The sequence below is a fragment of the Varanus komodoensis genome, unplaced genomic scaffold (assembly GCF_004798865.1).
Source record: "Varanus komodoensis strain SLA01 unplaced genomic scaffold, ASM479886v1 scaffold10, whole genome shotgun sequence".
Classification (NCBI taxonomy): domain Eukaryota; kingdom Metazoa; phylum Chordata; class Lepidosauria; order Squamata; family Varanidae; genus Varanus; species Varanus komodoensis.
The window spans coordinates 17,057,913-17,078,611 of NW_025335269.1; the positions used below are offsets into that span (position 1 = coordinate 17,057,913).

At 36.4% G+C, this 20,699-nt stretch overlaps 1 protein-coding gene across 2 annotated transcripts in view; it reads right to left on the reverse strand.

The window, feature by feature from the left end:
- Positions 1-5,070: 5,070 nt before the first annotated feature.
- GOLGA4 (golgin A4) overlaps positions 5,071-20,699 on the reverse strand; it is a 72,571-nt gene continuing 56,942 nt past the window's right edge. For both annotated transcript variants that reach the window (XM_044454895.1, XM_044454886.1), the window contains 7 exons: positions 18,757-18,870; positions 16,720-16,740; positions 16,408-16,476; positions 15,252-15,327; positions 14,142-14,245; positions 9,220-9,306; positions 5,071-5,812 (listed from right to left, as the gene is read on the reverse strand). In XM_044454895.1, the coding sequence (XP_044310830.1) occupies positions 5,801-5,812; positions 9,220-9,306; positions 14,142-14,245; positions 15,252-15,327; positions 16,408-16,476; positions 16,720-16,740; positions 18,757-18,870 (483 nt within the window). In that variant the 3' untranslated portion in view covers positions 5,071-5,800. The remainder of the gene's footprint in view (positions 5,813-9,219; positions 9,307-14,141; positions 14,246-15,251; positions 15,328-16,407; positions 16,477-16,719; positions 16,741-18,756; positions 18,871-20,699) is intronic.

Below are 20,699 nucleotides of genomic sequence, written 5' to 3' on the forward strand. Positions count from 1 at the left end.
TTATGTTTCCGCTCTTTTGATTTGCCACGGAAGCACAAAAGCACCATTGTAGACAGGCTGGGAGTCACGGCATGCAACGCAATCTAGCAGGGTGTAAAAGAATGTGTCACAATCCTATTCAAGTTTAGACAGAAAAATCCTACTAGTGGGGCTTTTCTCTGTCTAAATATGCACACATGCTTCTCCAATAAAAGCTGCAGCTTACCATTTGTGCATCTTGGTGTGCTGTGAAAGGGATAGTAAAAAAGCCTCTACTATTTGAATGAATTAAAATACAGCTCAGAACCTGTTAGATCACAGAGTTGCAAGAGCTTGCAATAATATCCTTGGGGGTCCAGGAGCTATTTCAGAGAGCAAGTATATATTTTGCATTTTGTAGCTCTATTAGGCCTTTCCTTCTTATTTTTATTACCTGATATTTTGCCTTTCTAAATTGGTAAGCAACTCTTGCATTGTAATCTATTTTTCCCCCAACGATGCATCTTTCTACAAATGGTCACAGATCAATACAGGGAAAATCAGCAACCCAACAGAAAACAGCATAATTCTTCGGAGGATCATTAACTACCCAATCTCTAGCAGAGAAATACTACTATTTGCTGCATAGACAAATATAAAAATATACTCTCCTCTTCTAGCTTGACAGGTATTAAGAGCATCTCCTAGTCTGATAAACCAGGGAAATTGTTAATATTTTCAAATACAATAATTATTTTGCTTTGAAGGCATTAAGAAGGCAAAAGGTAAGAGGCTGGATCTAAATTTAGTCATACTTAAGAATATGAAATCAATGGAACTTAAGTCACTCAGGACTCTAAGTATGACTAAATATGAATCCAATGCATGGAGATTTACAACAGCTGAAGAATGCTTCCACAATGCTCATACAAAGCAACCCTATCAGCCCCTCTGCTCAACAGGTATGTGAGAATGAAATTTTGCGAGTAAAAGACAACCAAAGCACCACAGCTACAATACCAATTAGAAAGGCTTGGCCTGCGTACATCAGTTCTCCCTCTCTTTCTGCATTTCCTGTTACGTTATCTATGGTACCTGGCCTTGGATGGCAACTCAAGTATGGTATAAAATATCAGTAAGAATGCCAATCCTATCAATACTGAATAGTACTTCCTAATTGCACTGGGAAGCCCAGATGGCTTTGCTACTCTCAGCTGTGCACAGGTTCCAACTGTTGCCTTGCACAATCTCAGCACTCCAGCATTCTCCTGCTCACACTGTTTCTTACATGAGCTAATATGAATCTGAGTTTTAATTAAGATTTTTTAAAAGGCCAACTTTAATCTGGAATCACTTTTTATCGTTTCTGTCTTCACGTTCTCTTTGCCCAACTCTTTTTCTCCCTTTCCCACCTTCTATTTCTATTTTCTCCATTTATTAATCAGATAAGTAATTTCTCATATCCATAAAATATTGTTAGGGGGATTACATTCACACCTGCTTTAGCTGCTCCAGTTTCAGCATGAAAAGCAGCTTATTCCATACTTAATAATTCTACATATTCCTGAAAATACGTTAGCACTTTTGAGGAAATCTTCTATTGAGGAGAGCTGACAACCCCGTTTGGTGCCCTCCAGATGATTTGAACTTCAACTCCCATCAGCTTCTGCCAGGTGGTCAATGGTCAGGATCCTAGGAGTTGAAGTCCAAACATCTGTAGGGCATGGTGGAGAAGGCTGGCGTAGAGGAAGCTACAACAAAAGCAAGAAATGAGTGTTAGGCCATAATCCATACCAGCTGAGGATCATGGTCTTTGGCAGGAAAGTAATGGCAACAGGCTGTGAAGAATGAATAGTATGGCCCCATTCCCTATCTGTGTAATAGGGACAAATATGCACACTGGGGTACTTTGTTCAGCACCCACAGTTCCAAGAATGACAACTGTTAACCACTCTGTAAAGTTCCAGACTGAGGAGGTCCAAAAGTGCACCTTTTCAACTGTAGCATCCCATTTATGGAACCAGCTCTTTGAAGAGGTGCACATGGCACCAACTTTTCATTCTTTTTGGGGCCCAGCAAAACCCTTTTTTATTTTCCCAATATTTTAACAGCTAAGTTTTAAAGTGTGCACTATGTTTTATATGGTATTTTACCTTGGCCCAGTTTGTCCCAGCTTGATTTGTTGTGGATACTTGTTCTTGATTATGTGTGGGATTATATTACTTTTTGAATAGAATAGAATAGAATACATTGAAGTTATATTTTTAATTTTGCCTTTGGCTTATATGTAAGGTTCTTGGTTGGGATTATGGGTACTTGTAGTTTTAATTTATTGTAAACCATTTCAGAGAGCCGACTGGCTGATGAACTGTATAAAAATATTATAAATAAATAAGACTGCTCTTCAACAGCTGCAGACATCAACTCTACAGCATTTCCACCACCTGTTTGCTTGCCCACTTCCAAAGACAGAGTACTAGGAAGTGCTGTTGGTGCATGTTGCATTCCTAACTCGGGGACGAGTTACAGAAACAGACGATGAAGATTTGCTTCACTCTCTTACCCAGAATCAGTCATATGTGCTGCTACAAACAGAGCAGAGATGCTCATGCCAGCATGCCTGGCTCAGCATAGGTTAGTTAACTCATGAACCACTGCAGGAGTTTCCAGGGGAATAGCAACCCGTTTGGTAGTGCTTTGAGGTGCTCCACTATCTTATCTCACTTAGATGTCTATAAAATGTCCATGAGAGAATTTTCACCTCTCCAGTAGAGAGGTGACAGGTGAGCTTTGAAGACTCTTGACTCTGACAGTTCTGTTTAGGGCAAGATAGCCACATAAGGTAAACTGAAACACAGTTAACTCCCCCAACAATATTTTTTCTACCTTAAGTTCCTTCTTTTTCCTTTCTGCTCTTTTTTCATTTTTTAGGCCAAGGGACCTTATTATTCCAAATTTCTGCAATTAAGACTTTAACGACCTACTGCAGAAAACCAGAAAGATAGGGGGATCACTTAAGGGTTTTTCTTAATATTTATGGCTTAGAAATAGTACAATAGTAAATAAGCAAGTAGGAATGTAGTTAGGATAGAGATCCAGGTCCCCATGCCAACTACCTTTATCTAGTTATCAAAAAGCTGATGCTTTATCAGTACTAGAGCTGGTCTGCAAAAATTGAGTTGAAAGGGACAGAGGAAATCCATTGTTACTCAGAAGTTATTTGTACACAGCCCTAAGATGTGATGAAATTAAGTTTCTCACCAAGCTATATTTAAGGCTGCTTTTAAATAGCACACAAGAATTTCATTTCATTTCACTTCATTTCATTCCACAACACTTAGCATTTGACAAAAAACAGCTCTTCACAACTGTCTTGTGGGAATGAAATTTCACTCTCAAGCCCCATTTAAAAAATGTTCAGTTTCTGAAGCAGAAGATCCTGAAAGCATATGTTCTGTTTCAAGAGGAAAAGATTGCAGGTGCTGGCAGTTTCTTGTAATGTGACATATTCCATATATGGCAACTCCAAGCTTGAAATGTGGATTTCAGCTATTTCAAAGGATGCTAGGGAAAAAAATTACAAGCCCTAAAAGGATAGATGGTAAAGAACTGAACTCATACAGTCACATGCACCAGCATGAAGCCAGCCAATATTAGCCATTTTTTGTGTAGACTGGTTTTTCCATATATAGGCAAACCTCCACACAAGCCAAAGTGAGAGCATTGCTTTTAAGAGATACATCTTAATAGGCATGTGCCAGTATCCTAACAACCATTTTTGGTGTATACAAAAGTGCATATGTAGATGGCTTAAAGGTTCTCCTGAGTCTCTTCTCATTCTCAACAACTGCTGCTTCTAAAGTCCTGAAACTGTGTTCAATATTTTCCAGTTTTGATATTGTGAGTCCCTTAAAATGCTTTTGGAGTAATTCTATGCCCCATATCTCCTGCCTGGAGGGAGTTGTTGGTAGAACATTGAGGGAAACATGCAATAGAGAATTCTATTATACTTGTGGAGCACACTGAAGGCATTGGTGGGGTTGCTATTGGTAGTAACTGGCATTAGGCCCTGAAAGTTGTTGTAAGGATAGGGCAGGACAGGACAGAGGCAACCTCAATCTACTGGATCCAAAGTCCCTTCATTTTCAGAAAGATCCTAGGATTTGGGGGATACTTTATACTCATATTTTGCCCAGTTGCACTTAAGCAGGGAATTGTGAAAAAGACGAAGTGCTTAACAGGAGAGGGAAAAGAAGACTCGCCACACATCTTCTACTTTAGCCAGTGTGAAAGGAGGAGGATTTTGGAAGTACAGATCTACCAGCTGAATATAATTACACACTTAGATAGTTCAAGTCAACATCTTTAGGGATGTTGAGCACAAGGTTGTTCAAACATGATGCCTAAATTCTTGCCACTGATAACATTTTCTCTTTAAAAACACTTCATATCTTCTAAGAAAAAAGAAATGAATTCACATTATTCACACAAGAGTGCTTATGGAGGATGAGACACTGGTATATCTTAATTCCACTGATTTTGTGTTGATTATACACTTTTCCCACATCACTCAGGAAGGGCTGGACAATGAGGTCATCTCTGATGCTAGTTTAGCTTTTCCATTTTGGTGTGCTTTCATTGTCTACAGATCCCACACTGAAAATATTTTGCTCACGTAAAAAGCAAGCTATTATCCAGCTCCCTGGATATTCCATCTAGCTTTACAGAAATTCTGTAAAAAGAAAAGCATAATTCTGGAAGTTAAACAAAGGTTTTTGTTCATGCGTGTGTAAGAATGTGGTTTAAAGCTGATAGTTGTCCTTTTGAATTATTTCTCTAGTAAGAACTTGTGGTTTGTACAGAGCTTTCATGAGATTATACAACTTTATTCTAATAGCGCTAAGCAAAAACCACTGCTTCCACTTCTGACAGTCTCCTTTAATGTACCTTTTCTGCTGGTCTGTTATGCCATAAAGCTATCCAGATTCACATCAGCAAAAAGCACCACTAGTTTCCTATTACTGTGTTTCAGAAGAAAGATCTGAGACATTGGGAGCAAAATATTAACAAAATTATTAGTCAGTAACTCGAGCTATTAACAAGCACAACAGGTTGCAGCTTTGTACAGTAAATAGAAGTTTTATTTTCTCCCGCTCTGCAAGATTAGCACTGCCAACAGTCAGAGATCAGCTTATGATACAATTAGGTTGTAACTATTTACAATTTACAGGAGTGTAAATTTCTTCCCCACAAAATATAAGTACAAAAGCTAGGAATAAACAAATGAGGTACTGCAATGTGGATTCATTGTAAGCAAAAGCTTAAAAGAAATGGCCTTCACCAAACAATCAATAGATTAAATTGGGAGGGGGGAAAGAGTCAACAATGACTTAACTTACCAGGTAAATCACCAAGGTCTACCCACTACCCACCCAAAGTGTATTGCACAATTATTTCAGTCAAAAAATGTAATAAAATAAATAGGAGAGTTGAACTATTAATTCTTTTAGAGACATCCTGTAAAATCTGTGTTGAGATATTGCAGTGAGGCAAGCATTTCAGTTTCATTCATCTTAAAAAAAACTCCATAACAAAATAGAAAACTGTGTCTAGATTAAGCACTCATCACCTGATAAAGACTCTCTCCCCAAGGCTTAACCATATTCATGGCACTAGCTCCTAACCCATGAGTATTCTTTGTTTTGCTCCTTTCATGTGGGACTCTGAATAACAGTTCTTCTCTAATCCGTTCTCCAATAAACTAAGGTGGCGATATGATCTGATTTGAAAGCAGTGTCTTCTGCTACAAAGTGCATGTGCCACAAGTTCTTCAGGAAGATGATCATAACCAGGACTGGAGGACAAGAGCAGAGGAAAAGAGAAATGTAAATTAAGTAAAAGCAAACAGGAGTAATTTTCTTTCAAGACAGATACATGAATACCTCAACAGCTGGGCTAGGAAGCAATGGCCTTTTCTAATGACTACAGAAGGAGGAATATACTGAAATGATTCTGACTCAGAAATCAGCACCACATTCTAGGATACTGTGAAAGTAATGAGATCAACTTAAATGCTGCTTATCACAGCTAAATGACTATGCGACACAGCCAGATGGTTAAAAATGGGAAAAATACTAAGCTTCCAGGCCAGACTACAAGAAACCTCTATTGAAACCTCTACGCTTCTTGTGCTATGAGTTTTGTATGACCCTCTGGAGGTCTGACAGTACTAGTTGTCTTATGGAAGAATGTGGAATGTCCACCTATAATGACATCTTCTAAGTGTTTAAAGCTTATCAAAATGATACACTGACAGCCCAACTTAGATTTTATCATATCAAACATATGTATTCATCCTATAAACACAATTTTATTTGTTAAAATGTGAGGAATTGCATCTAAAGGCAACTGAAACAGCTTTTTCTACAAAAAAATTGTAGAAATTTTCTGTTTGCTTTAATATACACTGCAACATTAACATAATGGCTTAACAGGATCTTGAGTAATTTCCCACCCATATTATTTAATATAAATATGTTGAAATGTCTTGTTACATTAACTCTATGAACTCTGCAGCATGGAAATCTAAAGACATGTTCCATTACTTTTGCATTCTTTAATGTAATTCAAGTAAGCTATTGTTTTAAATATGCAGTTAAGCATAATCTCAATAGAATTGCATGCTTTATAATAAAATTCACTACTAAGGTGTTCTAAAAATCCAATTCTAAATATTGTCTGAAGTTTGAGCAACATGAAATTATCTGGGAAGAAGTGGCAGAGCAACAAAACAGAATCTATGTAAAGAAAAGCAGATTAAAATACGTAACATAAACATCTCACTTCAAAATCCCTCTAAAACAATGAGGCCAATAAACTTGCTTTCTTGTATTGCATGAACCCAATCCTGTGGCAGTATATTTGGACAAATAAAAACCAATCTACACAAACCATGGGAAATCTGAAATGGGATCTTTTGGCATCTTTTTCTTTGGTTAAAAGCAGCCATGGGGATGAGAGTATTTGGATCAAAATAAAGTGCTGGGGTTGAACTTGTTCCTTCCATGCCATTTCCCATACAAGAATGTCTCCTGCCAGAAGCTGACGTTAATCAGGGCAGAGATGACAATACGAGTACCCTTCTTTTTCCCTTTCTGTGGCTGGTGGCTGCTTTGATTGGGGAACTTTGAGATGGGGAAACAATGAAGGGGAAGGCTTAGTCTCCCAGAGTATCTCCAACCAAGTTTAAATGGGGGCTTTGCAAAGCAAATATGGTAAGAACAAGTGCTCAGCATGCTTGTTAGTGTAAAGAATACTTTATTTTTGCAAAGAAGAAAAAGCAAATATTGTTATGTATTAGGCAACACTCACCCACATGCTAACTAAAGCATTGATGATTTATTCAGAAGATACCACTGTGAGTTGAAGTGAACTACAAAGCCAGGAAAAGAACAGCTTATTGGGTTACTGTGTTAATAAAAGCAAATATGAATTTAGAAATGTTAAACATCTATTTTTCTTGAGGCTTGGCCACAGCAAATGGGATACCCACGATTGACAATGGCACTTCTCTGTTTTGCACAGCACCTGGCAAAGCGCAGAGGTTGAGCAGGTTTTACCAACAGCAATGAGAGCCATCTCAGACACTCTTAGGGTTGACCAAGAGCCGAGTGCTGCCTCTTTCATGCAATGCACATGCACAATGCTTGAGCCTGCACAAATGGACTAGTTTTTACAATTGTAAAGAGCATGCTTTACAATTGTTCTTTGCCTCTCCTTCCTTCAGGTGAGTCAGTTATATTATTCCTCTACTAAGGAAGATAGTATTCCAAAAGGCATAGATGCACTCTGCTTTATTTTGATGAGCACAAAATGACATATTGGACCTGATACCTGCCATCTCATCTAACATTTGCATGCAAAATTAAACAGGATTAAAATCAGTACCCCACATCTGTTTAGGACTGACAGAAAAGCACATAATAAAGATTAGTATGCATTAAAACAGGATTGTTTTTAGAGAAAGGAGCCAAACAGGAAAAGGAACTGATAGGAACATTTTACTTTTGAACAGAACTTCCACATATTAACCTGAAATTTCATCACAAAACACACTGTGCTGGTGCTCATAAATTCCCAATAAAGTTATATAGTCCAGTCATTTGAAAGCCCTGCCACAGAATCTAAACCCTCTTTTAGTTGCTTTTATCGCATGCATGTAAAGCAACCATGAATGCAGTGGTCTTTTAATAGTACTCAGGCACAGTCGTGGCAACACAAAGGAGAATAATCTCAAAATGTGACCTGTCAGAAAATCAAGTTTTGAAAAAAATTCCCATCATGTTTACTTCTGTTTATAGTGTGAACTAATAATGAAGAGAAAGCATATTTAAACTACTCTGCTCTAGATTAATGTATTTCGTGAGCAAAACCAAACAGGGTTCTCTTTGAACATTAAAGAAAACAGATATGCAAAGGAAGGAAGGGAGGTTTCAGGGTCACAATCCACCCTTCCTGTGCCCATGATCCAAACACACATCTTTTCTCATCAACAGCTTCTCCTGCTGAACCTATAAACCCTACACTTATTAAAAAGTAGCAGCTGGATAAACCCTGATAATCTTAAGATTGCTTCTTGTTTATTAATTTACGTAATTGCTTTTCAATATTCCAATTTCCAAAGTGGAATCAGGCTTTGGTACAGATAGGTAAATTTATAACCACTCGTTTCATCAGAACTGGGATAAAAACTGAACCAAGTTCAAAATAAATTGTTTCAAAATAGGAGAGGCTGTGATGGAAACTGGACTGGTACCCATTTTAAATCTGTGAAAGAGCAACAGTTGAAGGCTTAGTTTAGGCTTTTTAAATTTTTGACTGGCACCAATTTAAAAAGGCACAAGCAAGCACACATGAACACTCTTCAGTAATGTCAAAGGATTTCTCCACATTAATGATCAGGTTACATAGGTTTCTTCTGACTTCTATACCAACTGCAAGACAGATAAATCAAGACTTTATTTTTGGCAGGAGATTGTGGTTGCCATAGTACAGATATGCACAGTGTCCTCTAGAATTAATGTTTGCCTGGCTATCAACAGCAGAGTTTCCTTATCCAGAGCTCTTACCCACTAAACTAATTTTCCAGTATAAAATCCTTCTGGGACAATATTAGATGAGTGACACTCAGGTGGTTTTCACCTTAAATAAAAGCAGACACAAATAAAAACTACTGCTGTGTTGTTTCTTATTATAGCTTACCTGTGTCCGTGCATCTTCTCGTTCCAGTATCTTATGTGTTTGGTCAGCAGGGAATTTTAGCACTGTAGTTATGACCTTTGCCATTGTCTAAAGAAGATGTTAATAAAATAACTGTCATGACAAGAGTCTGATCACCTAAACAGCACTTTTGATTCTATTGATTTATCAAAAAAGTGCATTGCATTTTTAGAAGTGCTTACAGAAGTGTGTTTTTAAAAATGCTTGGGTGTACACATTTCATTTTCCAATTCATTTTATGGGAATCAAGATTACCAAATGTACTCAGTTTATAGTCCTACAAATACTCCAGTACCACAAAACAATTCAAAATCCACAGATGCTCTTAATTCTAACAAGTCATTATTTATTTATTTATTTATTTACTATTAAATTTATTAAAACATTTCTATGCCGCCCCATTCGCCGAAGCCTCGGGGTGGCTCACAACATGAAGAAAAATACAAAAATAACAATATAAAAATAACAATATAAAATAAATAACAATATAAAAGAACACTGGCACTGGCCAGATAAAATAAGCAAATACTGTTAACAATTAAAATGACGCTTAAATAAAAAGGTCTTCGCCTGGAAAAAAGATCAATAGTAAATCAATAGTAAATGTTAATTTTATCGTTAACAGTCGCTTTTTGTTTTTATAGAATTTTACTGTACTTGTTACTGTTTTATTGTTTTAATTCTATGTTGTAAGCCGTCCCGAGATGCCGAGGCATGTGGTGATGGCATATAAAAGTTTTAATAAATAAATAAATAAATAAATCTATGTTATTCAAATTACAGCACATTACAACAATATACATTTTCAGTCATTTGAAAATATGCCCTAGCTAGCACCCTATGCAAAAACCCCAAGTGTTCTTATAGTCTATTTAAAATATAGCATACATAAAATAGTATGATATTCCAGAACAAAATACTATTTTCTACCAATGCAGCATTTATCATCAAAAGATCCCTGAACAAAAAGGATGCTGGAAGTCCAAGAGAAGTTAGGCCTATGGGCAATGCAGCATCTTTTGAACAAGGGCAGATAAGAACCATACTTTAGTTTATCAATAAAAGAATGGCAAAGGGTGGTAACTAGGTCCATGTTAATATTGCTTTCAAATCGGCCAGCATATATTTGATTGTGCCATAAACTGCAATGATTAAGCTTATCCTTTTCTAATTAAAATGATTCTGATTATATTAACTGCCAGTCCCATCATGGAATTATTGTAAGTGAAATAAGCAGACTTTAATAATGGCATTTATTTGTTTGAGAGGGGTATGGCAGGTTGCCATACTGTGGAATTTTAAAAAGTGAGCCATTATGCAATGACAGGCTTCCACTTCTCACGACAACAGAATGCTACTACTTTTTAAAAAAGGTATTTTGGCAAGCTGTGCTTCACATCCAATTTTTGTTTACAAACAAAGCAAATGAGATCTGATAAACAGGACACCAATGATACAAAATACTTGCTTCACAATATGTCAGATTGTAACAAGCAATTTTTGCACATTTCTAACCACAGGACCTCAGGAAAGCTTTGCTATCAATCCATTCACTGGACAAGTAAAAACTGATGTCAGATAAGCTGCTCATATACTATCCATTCCCAATATGCATTTATGTCCTAATTTTGATCTTGCTTTGGGGAGAAATTAAAACAGCCGTAGGCCTAGTTCGCATAAGCAACAACAGAGGAGCTGGTAAACGTATCACTACTTCAGAGTCACATGACTGATTGCTCTTCCATACTAAAATAAATAAAACCCTGCGCATAGGAAAGGCAAGGCTAGTCTTCTGCAATTAGTTTTCTATATGGAGTTAATTTTGCATACAAGAAGTATTCAACTGGATGAAGCCAGGCTTCCACCCAGGAACAAAACATATGCTGTTTGTGAGAAATAGGTCTTAGTGGCACTTAGTGGCAGGCAGTGGAATTTAACTGTCCTGATCTTTGATCCACAAGTACTAATGCAGCTCAACTGCGTAAAGCAAACTCTCCCATGTCAGCTAGGAAGTGTCCTACAATCTGATGGAAATGCCCCTTTCTATATTATACCCAGCATGGTAGTGCTTCAGCTGGTCCCTTGTTTAAACCCTGGCAAAACTCCTGGCTGGATCCCTGAAGAGCTGCAGTCAATGCTGACAATACTAAATAGATCAATGGTCTGATTCAGTAGCTGAGGTAGCTTCTGTGTTCCTATGGCCCTACCTAAACCATGACTCAGAAGGCTTTACTGTTCCACCCTTTTGAAGGTGTTTGCACTAATGCAGAAAGCTTCCTGTTTCATTTCTCCAGAAGAGCTATGTTTTTGCTGTTTGTTTTATGACACACCAATCTCTGATTTGATTATACTGTATTATCTTTCAAAATGTATTTTATAGAGTATTTTATTTGTTAGCAACTCTGAGTACAGAGTAAGTACCTGAACTGTAGGATATTTTAAAAAAGAATTAGTAAATTCAGCCCAGTAATATTTCTCTGCTGTGGATGCTCTACAGAGGGTGAAGGTGAAGTCAGAAAAAAGGGGGCTGCAGCAGCTGCAAGTGAATGGTAACTTGGATAAAAGAGCCTTTCCACCATATGAACATCTATGGAGGACGTAACTGCACTATCTGGAGCTGCATTTGGCTAACTGGCATCTAAAGAACAGCATCTGTGAAATGATACATTTAAGCAGAATTTAAGGTTCTCAAATATGTACTTTCTCCCAGCTTATACTTTCTCCAGCAAAAATTAGTCATGACCAAGTGTACTAAAAATCAAGATGGCTTTCAATTAATCATTACTAAGTCCTAATCTACTGTTTTCAAAAGGATATGCAACCTAATCCTATGGATGTTTATCTAAAAGCAAGTCTTTTTTTATATCAGTATGATCTTCACTAAAGCAAGTGTGCACAGATTTCCAGCTGTACCTTTGCCATACTGTGTCCAGTAATTTTGTCACATGAATACTTATATTTGTGACTAAAACTAATCTCAGTTACTTTCTTGCTGAAATCAGCAGATCTGTTTTCCATTTCATAAAGCCATATTGGAACCTGATGTTAACATAATAGCATGTATAATTATGATAAGTCCAAGTATTATTTAAACTATATATGATAGATTTATATTATTAATATGCCAACTATGCTTAAAATTAATGTTGACTACAAGTTCCAAACAATGCCTTATGTCTTTAAAGTTTCATAAATAGTTTGTTACAATAGTCCAGATGCAACTGGGTACTCTGTTGCTAGATATCAAAAACAAGCTGAATTCAAAAATAACATCTTTTCTGGTTGCTATTTCTGGCAGAGAGCAAACAATCAGTAAGGAATATATAACAGAAAGTTTTATGAACTTGAATTTGCCAGGAACTCTGAAATATGGCCTCTTTTTTGCTGACAGTCCTGTTCATAATGGAAAAAAAAGCTACTGTACACAAGCAGAACCTCAGGAAAACTAAAAAGAGTTAAGAAGATGATGAATGTACAGTGTCACTGGATCATTTGTTAACCATAGGAATAATTAAATGCATTATTTCAACTCGATGCCCAAGTTAAACAATAAAAGCAATTCACAGTGGAAAAATTAGTGCAAGGGCGCCCAGAAGAACTTTGTATACATTTAGTTATCTTGGATAATGTAATATGAAAAGGAACAAAAGACTAAGATCATGATCCCTGTCATTTTAGTACTACAATCCAGACATAAGAGACAGCCAGACAAAACACAGACTGATACTACAATTCCTGAAAGAATTTTCTTACAGAATTAGATGTAAATATCTACACAGCTATCTGTCGCATGAATTTCATAAGCCTTTTGGGTATTAGATGAGATGGAAAGGAAGAGAGAATGATGCAAGCTGCCTTGAGTTCTATGTTAGAAAAAAGGCAGGAGATATATATAATAAAATTTAATAAAATAAATAAACAAACAAACGTAAGTGTACCAACTAAGAAATAATTCAGACATAAAATATACAGAACACCTACACATTAGGGTGCAAGTTAATTCCAAATAAACACTCTATCTGGCTGGATAATGATCACAAGCATCCAACAACATGCTACTTAATCTTCATATGCATAGTCATACGAAAAATAGTAGCTTTGGAAGTATCACAAATTGTCTGAATCCAACCTGTTTTAACAAGTTTAATAAACCATGTACTTTAAATATGAGAAAGATTAGCTTAGATTCTGGACAATAGCTATGGAAATTTAAGTCCAGATAAACTGAAGCCCAGCTGAGTAATGAGTCTTATATGTGGGTTTTATAATTCTACACATTTTCATTGAGGGTTGTGTGACACTTATTCAAAAACTTCAGCAGTACCCTGATCCGAAGTATTAATAATTCAGAAGCATTTTCATTTTAGCACTTGCCCTAACCATGAAAACCATGATTTTGTTTATTTAACTATATCCTGTTTGGCTTTTCCTAACCTAGGCATAAAATTATCTTTTAACAAATGGGCAGGATCACTTTATATTTGTATTTCTCAGTAGCCTAGCCCTCTTTGCTCACATTTAACAGCTTAAGACAGCTTAAAAGCTTAGAGCCTGTTAAAAGCCTTAACAGACTAAAAAATAACATTCCTTTGAATAGGTAATAACTCTGATTCTAGAACACAGTAGGACATGATGGTATGTGTGGCATCTAGAAACATGACAGTGATTATTTTATATTTGAAAATGTGGTCATTTGCCTAAGCAATTTCAAAGCCACTGTAACACACTCCTAAAACTGAAGTCACGATGAAAGCAGTCTCCATCCCCTCCATGCTGCATTTATTTAAGTAAGCTCTTCTTTAACTCATAATGTAAGGGATTCGCAATACTGCAATCTGTGCAATGGTGCCATTCTCACATTTATTCTTAACATTGTAATTATGTGTACTGAGCATGAGGTATACCTTTGTCTCACGGCCCATCATATACTCAAACAGCACCTTCCTTAAGTATTCAAACTCTGTTGGTTCACCAAAGAGAGACACATCTGAATGACAGAGGTTCATATCTGCAAAGAGAAAAGGCAGCATTTTACACACATCTTTATATATAGATCTATACAATAAACTTAAGCAATAATACACTTACACTTATGCCCAGTGACCAAATTGTGATAAACATGGTAAATAGTTAGTTAGTTATTGAAAAACCAGGCTCTAAGTTTGGGGCTCCACCAAACTTATAGAAACTCAGCCTTAGAGCATCTCCAAGTTCTAGAAAAGCATGACTGACATCTTTTAATCAAGGTTAGCTACTCAAGTGCCTTTATTCCAGTACTCCTATGACACCAAGAGTTTTTATATAGCAATGCATAATAACAGACTATTGTGAACGTCTAGCTTCCATATTGTGTAATTATTTGGAATGAAAATGACTGAAAAAATGAACTATGTTTTTATTAGTGGGATTTATATAATTTTGTTTCCAAAGAAGAACATGTATACACACATGCAAAAAGGTCCATGAATGGAAGTGAACAAACATCTAGTCTTTAGATTTATAGATTTTAGAAAATCTATGTGGATTTTAAAATTCATTGCAAGGTTTTTCATTTATATTTCTTCATATAGGAAAAGAGCTTGATAGTTATCCCAAAGAGCTACATTTCAGTATAATATTAACCTAATATATGCAAACGTTTAGGGCAGTCCTTAAAAAAAATACATAGTCTAAGTAAAATGTACCAACAGGACCACAGATGCATGGCAAGAGCTGTATGGTTCATTTCAATATCATAAAGGAGGGTATCTGGGAAATACAATACTACAAATATATCACTATTATCAAGTATTAAAATCAACACCTTTTCTCCTTGTGCTAGTTACATTGTGTTAAGTATTGGTTTATACTAGCACAATGTGATTAGTTCTAGTCCCATGACAACATTCAATGCTAACCTATTTGTAGCTCAAGGAAATAGAACAACTGGAGTTATTCCCAAGTAAAGATGCATAGTATTGCAGCTCTAAATAGGCTTTATTCTGTAGCTCAGTGCCAAGATAAACATTCCTCACCTCTGTAAGGAGTTTCAACTGTTGTGACATACATGCTCTTCTCATAATTTTTCAACCGGTCTTGTAGTGTATGAATCTAAAAATAAAGTGATGGATGAGGAGGATAAAATAAACAGAACTGAGATGTCTTTGGAATATGTTTCAACACTGATGCTTCTTAATTTAGGGAACATTAAAGAAAAACCCCAGGTTATCAATCCCCTTCCCCTCAATTGCGTTAACTGTGGATTTTAAGTATTTTGTATCTTTTCCTTCAAAACCTACTACAATAATATTAATGTTTATTAGACATTCTGGTTAACATTAGTAAAGATGGAGTGTTATTTCCATTAAAGTTAAATATATCTAATTAAAATGAATTATCTAACTATGTTCTCCTCCAACCCTGTGACCCAAAAGAAAAAGAACCCTCCTTGTTTCTGGTTCATAAGGGCTCAGCTATGCACACTAAAAACTAGCAGGGTATAGGGTTAGAAGTTTGGGCTAGGACTAAGGTTCAAATATCACCTATCTACCGAATAGACTTTATCCAGAGTCTCTCAGGTAGCTGTGTATACTCTTTGGAGAAAGGGCAGGATCAAATATGCTAGGATTTTTTTAAGCACTACCCTTCCTAAAGGTTTTATTTATTTCAACACCTCCTTATGCACAAAAGGCCGAACTTCTCTGTCTACTAGCATTAATGTGGATTGTGGACAGAAGAAGTCAGTGTGCCAGCTACAGAAACATATGACTCTGGATTACAGGATGATGAACAGAGAAAGGAAACAAGCTGTAGTACAACTTAAACTGGCCTGTAGTCAGTTTACCATTCAAGACTTTCCCTGAAGAACCCTGAGGGTTACAACTTTGAAAATGTGCAGAGAATTTTATTTTCCTTCACAGGGCAGAGAACTATAGCTGGTAGCAATGACATTCAAACTAGTTTGAAACAATTGCATTTTGTAGTCTGATCTTGGTTTTGCAAGCTACACACAGATTTGTGTGAATGTTTAAGACATTCTCTTCTTTTAAAAGCCTTTTAATAGGCTGCGTAAGAGCGGGAAATCTGTTTTTAAGTGTCCTTTTATAGCCATGCTAAATTATTCCTAAAGTAAGGTAGAATATACCTAAGCACTAAAGTTCAAGCTCCTTCTTTTTCCAATCAGTTCCTTACCTGTTCTTTGAATTCCTGTTCCTTTAGTTTGGAATCATTCACAAGTGTTGTTTTCTGAGCTAGCTGGGCCTGAAACACAACATGAACACCTCAGGATAACACAATACAAGAATATGAGAGGAGCCACACTGAATCAGATTAAAGGTCCAGCTAGTTTAATATTCTATTCTCATAGTGGTCATGATGTTTACACAGAATGCAAAAGCTATCTTGGTATCTTTGATCAATATTATAGCCAACAGCGTAAGAAAATGTCTAGTGATTTTACTTTAGTAGAAAACAACATAAATGTATTCACTGAACCAATCTTACCTGAAGTTCTGCTATTGTAATCTAAAACAATAAAGAAAATAAGACCATTTAGTAAGATATTTTCTCTAAGCTATAGAACAGAAATCATTAAAAATATTTATCATCTATACAAGTCGGTTAACATGCCACTACATAATTCTGTACTTCATAAGCTTATTGCAAAATGGTTCAGTTAGCTACCTGGTAGCATGAACTGGCAGACTGCCCACTGCCCTTCCATGTTCACCCCACAGCACACAATTAACTTATTGTTAAGATGTGGAATGTGGTATCCAAATCTGGACCGATGGGTTGTTTAGGCGTTGATGGGTTGTGGGGCAAAAGCAGAAGTAGTTATACTGGAGTCAGCATACCCATTAATCCCCAACAACTCATCTGTTTTAAACTAGTGGGCTGTCATTAAGTGCAAAGAAGCTCCATAACTTAAGGAACAGTAACTTAAGTATCTTGGACAGTGGATAATGAATGGAAATAAATCCTAATCAAATCATATGATGTATCTATAACTTTCATAGGGAATAGTTAACCAGCAGTACTTGGCACTTGGGCAGCAATTTGAGGTCTTGCATACTTAAAGAGCTTAGGATGATTGTGCAGCAATGCCTGAACTCTATGCATAAAGTAACTTCCCCTTGAAACTGGCATACAGTGAACAAACACAAGGTCAACCCGCAAGCTTACTACTCACAGCCTTCCAGCCCTGGTTGTAACGGTAACTGGGAGCAAAGCATTACCAGTTACCAGGAGGAGACTGTTGTGGACATTATCCCTGCTAGAATGGCCACATGTACAGCAGTGCCATGTTGCCTTCCATGTTCACAACTGGCTATCATCTAATACAATTCTTACAATATCAGTCAAATTTGTATGCACAGTGCAGGTTTCATTTGAACTGTGGGTTTGGTATGAGTGACAATTGTCCCTATTTACTAGCTTAGCCTTCACTGCTATGGAAACTATTTATTTTATTTTATTAAATTTCTAACATGCCTCATTAGCCATATGGCTGCCTGGGTGGGTTACAGCAACAAAATACAAAATAAAATATAAAATAGAATAAAGTACAGATTGAAATACAATGAAAAGCCCAATTACTAATAAAAACATTGAAACCAATATAAAATACACTATGTGCCCACATCTGTTCCAAATATTTCATCTCTGATTTCTCAAAGGTGTGGATGGGGTGACAGAAATTTGTTTTCTACTGAAAAATCAGACATACTCCTGAATGCCAGCTTAGGAAAATGGCAGGTCTCTTTCACCTATGAAGTCATCTATTTACAGACTATGTTAAATCATATGAAGATTTGCACCTTACACTGATGTAGGAGATAAAGTCCAAGCTGAATTATATTTTTACTATGCTTCCAGTGTAATGCAAGAAAATAAACAATATCTGTAAGTCATAGAAAGATTCTGCTTTTCACAGAGGAGTTTATATTCTAATGTGTGAAGTCAACCTGAAACCATACTTCATGTGTACTAGAGATACACAAAAGAAACATTTATTCGCTGGATCCATACTAACATAGTCGCACTTAGTTTCCATTAAAATCATTAGGACCCGTGTAATTAAATTGCCACTGCATTTCAATGAAATGTAGCTTATGAAGCAAACCCTAAATCACTAGTTATTTATTTATTTTCATTTCTATATCACCCCACAGCTGAAGTTCTCTGGGCAACAATCCATAAAAACAATAAAAGTGCAATAAAATATCTTAAAATCAGAACAAATTAAAAACTTGGCTTATGGTTGATATAAAACCAGGGCAGCTAAGTATAGTTCAGTTCCTGAGGTTATCCAGTTTTTGTGGCACAGAACTAGAGTTTCAAATATGACAGGAAGAAGACATGGTTTTTAAAACCCCAGTAAGCACTTTTACAATAGCTAGATCGAACAAAGGTTAAAAAATCAATACATGATCCGTATTGATCATGCAGAATATTCATCTCGTAAGTCCAACATGATACAAATTAATAGTTATAGCACGTCCCTGAGTAAAATACATGAAATTATGTTTTCCAACTCACTTCACCACTGTTCCAGCTTTCTTCATCTGCCAGCCTTTGTTTGTACTCCTCTTGTAATTTTTCCAGCTGTTTCTCCAGTTCAGTTACCCTTCCTGTCATTTCTTCCTCTCGTGCCTCCAGAATAAAAAAAGAAATCCATTCATGTCTATACCACATGCCACATATAGGATGCAGACTGACTTCCATCATCTTCAACTGCAGAAGCCCTAGTCATGTGTCTGTAAATAAGTGCTGCAATGCAGCCTTAATGTCCAAACTTTTAAAATCCAACTACATAAATTGATTTGTCTGTGGAAGTTCTAATTCATGCACAAAAATGTACCAAGGAAACCTCATAAAATCATTCTTCTCTCTATATTAAAACTCTAGAACTATACAGCCAGTTCTTATTACACTTTATTGAATGAAAATAACTACACTGTGAAAACTGCCAAGCAGGACAATAATCTTTTATGGAATTTATACATGTATTCAAATATCAAAAGCCAGAAACAGGTGCAGAATTACCACAGGAAGATGCAAGAAATTAGTGAGACGTTTGTGAGACAACTGGAAGCACTGAAAAAATAAGGGCCAAGATTCTGTACCCTTCCTTAATCAAGTCAGATCTATAGGCATGAAGGACTGGGGGGAAAGCAAGTGAATTTGGGGGGAAATGGGGGAATTTGGTTTCCCAAGTGCCTTTTGTTTGTTCATGAAAAATAAGAGAAATTGTGGACTTTAAGAATAGTGAATGTTCTTTTTTTAAAAAAAAGATGCTTATATCTTGTAACTCAGCCTTTATTCCCAACAAAACTATTTATAAAATCTGTACAATAGGAAGACGTAGAGATGTACAGTTTGAGAAAAGGTATGTTGTAACCCTTTGCAGAAGATTCCCAGCAAGTTGTTTTTGCTATTTCTTACAAAAATCAGTAATGTAATGCATTATTACTAACACATTAGGGGTGCTTCAAGATACACTCTATTTCCCAACTTGTGATTAAAACTATAATACCATATGAAGAAAATGTGTCTTCTCAGTGTGCTTCGTTTTTTCCTATATAGTTCATGGGCTTGTTCTTGTAATATGTTCTGCTCCTAAACCCATATTTGAGAGAACCAACATACATTATTCCATTACTATCACCACATTGGGTGGAAAAAATTATGGATTTCACCACCTATGTTTGTTTCTTTAAAAACAATGTTGAGTCTTGCTCTAAAGCAAGTGTGTAACAAAAATACAGACTTGGAGATGTGGTCACTTCCGCCATACTACTGCTGTTTCATAGGGTGTTCTTAAGCGTCCAAGTCCAGGAGCTGAGTAGCATCAAGGTCCCAACCAACAGAACACCATCTCTGGGCTCATCACTTGTGCATTCTGCCCTGCCCAACATTGGAAAGTAGCTACTCTGAGCTTCTCTGAAAGAGAATTCAGCTTTCAAGCTGAAACAGGATTGGAGTGATCGGCCTCTACCTCCACGTCTTTCTCTTGTGTGTGGCCAATAGCTTGAGTTTCTTACTTGCACATAACAGAGTTACTCCAGAGAAAAAGAGTTATGTCACAAATAAAAGTTGGGAAACAAAAGATGCCATGAAGTGAAGAACTTACATGCAATTACATTCAATAGTTTATTTAAATAATATCATTGTCTCTAGGAAGTAAGCCAAGCTCCATGGAAGAAGGGATTGAGACAACTTTTTCCATCCACTATTCCTTCCTTATTTAGTAAAAAGTTTCTTTCAATACCATCAAATAAGCACACCAAACTCACCATTTAACAAATCCAATGATAAGCATCATTAAGATCTAATTGTCTATATTCTAGATGCTCCCTTTTACCTACGGGTGTGAAAGACTACAAGAAAAATGTAGGATTTCTCACCTGTATTCATATTCTTTATATTCTAACTCATGTGGTAACCTAAACTATGATCCTACAAGCCGTGTAAGTCTCTCT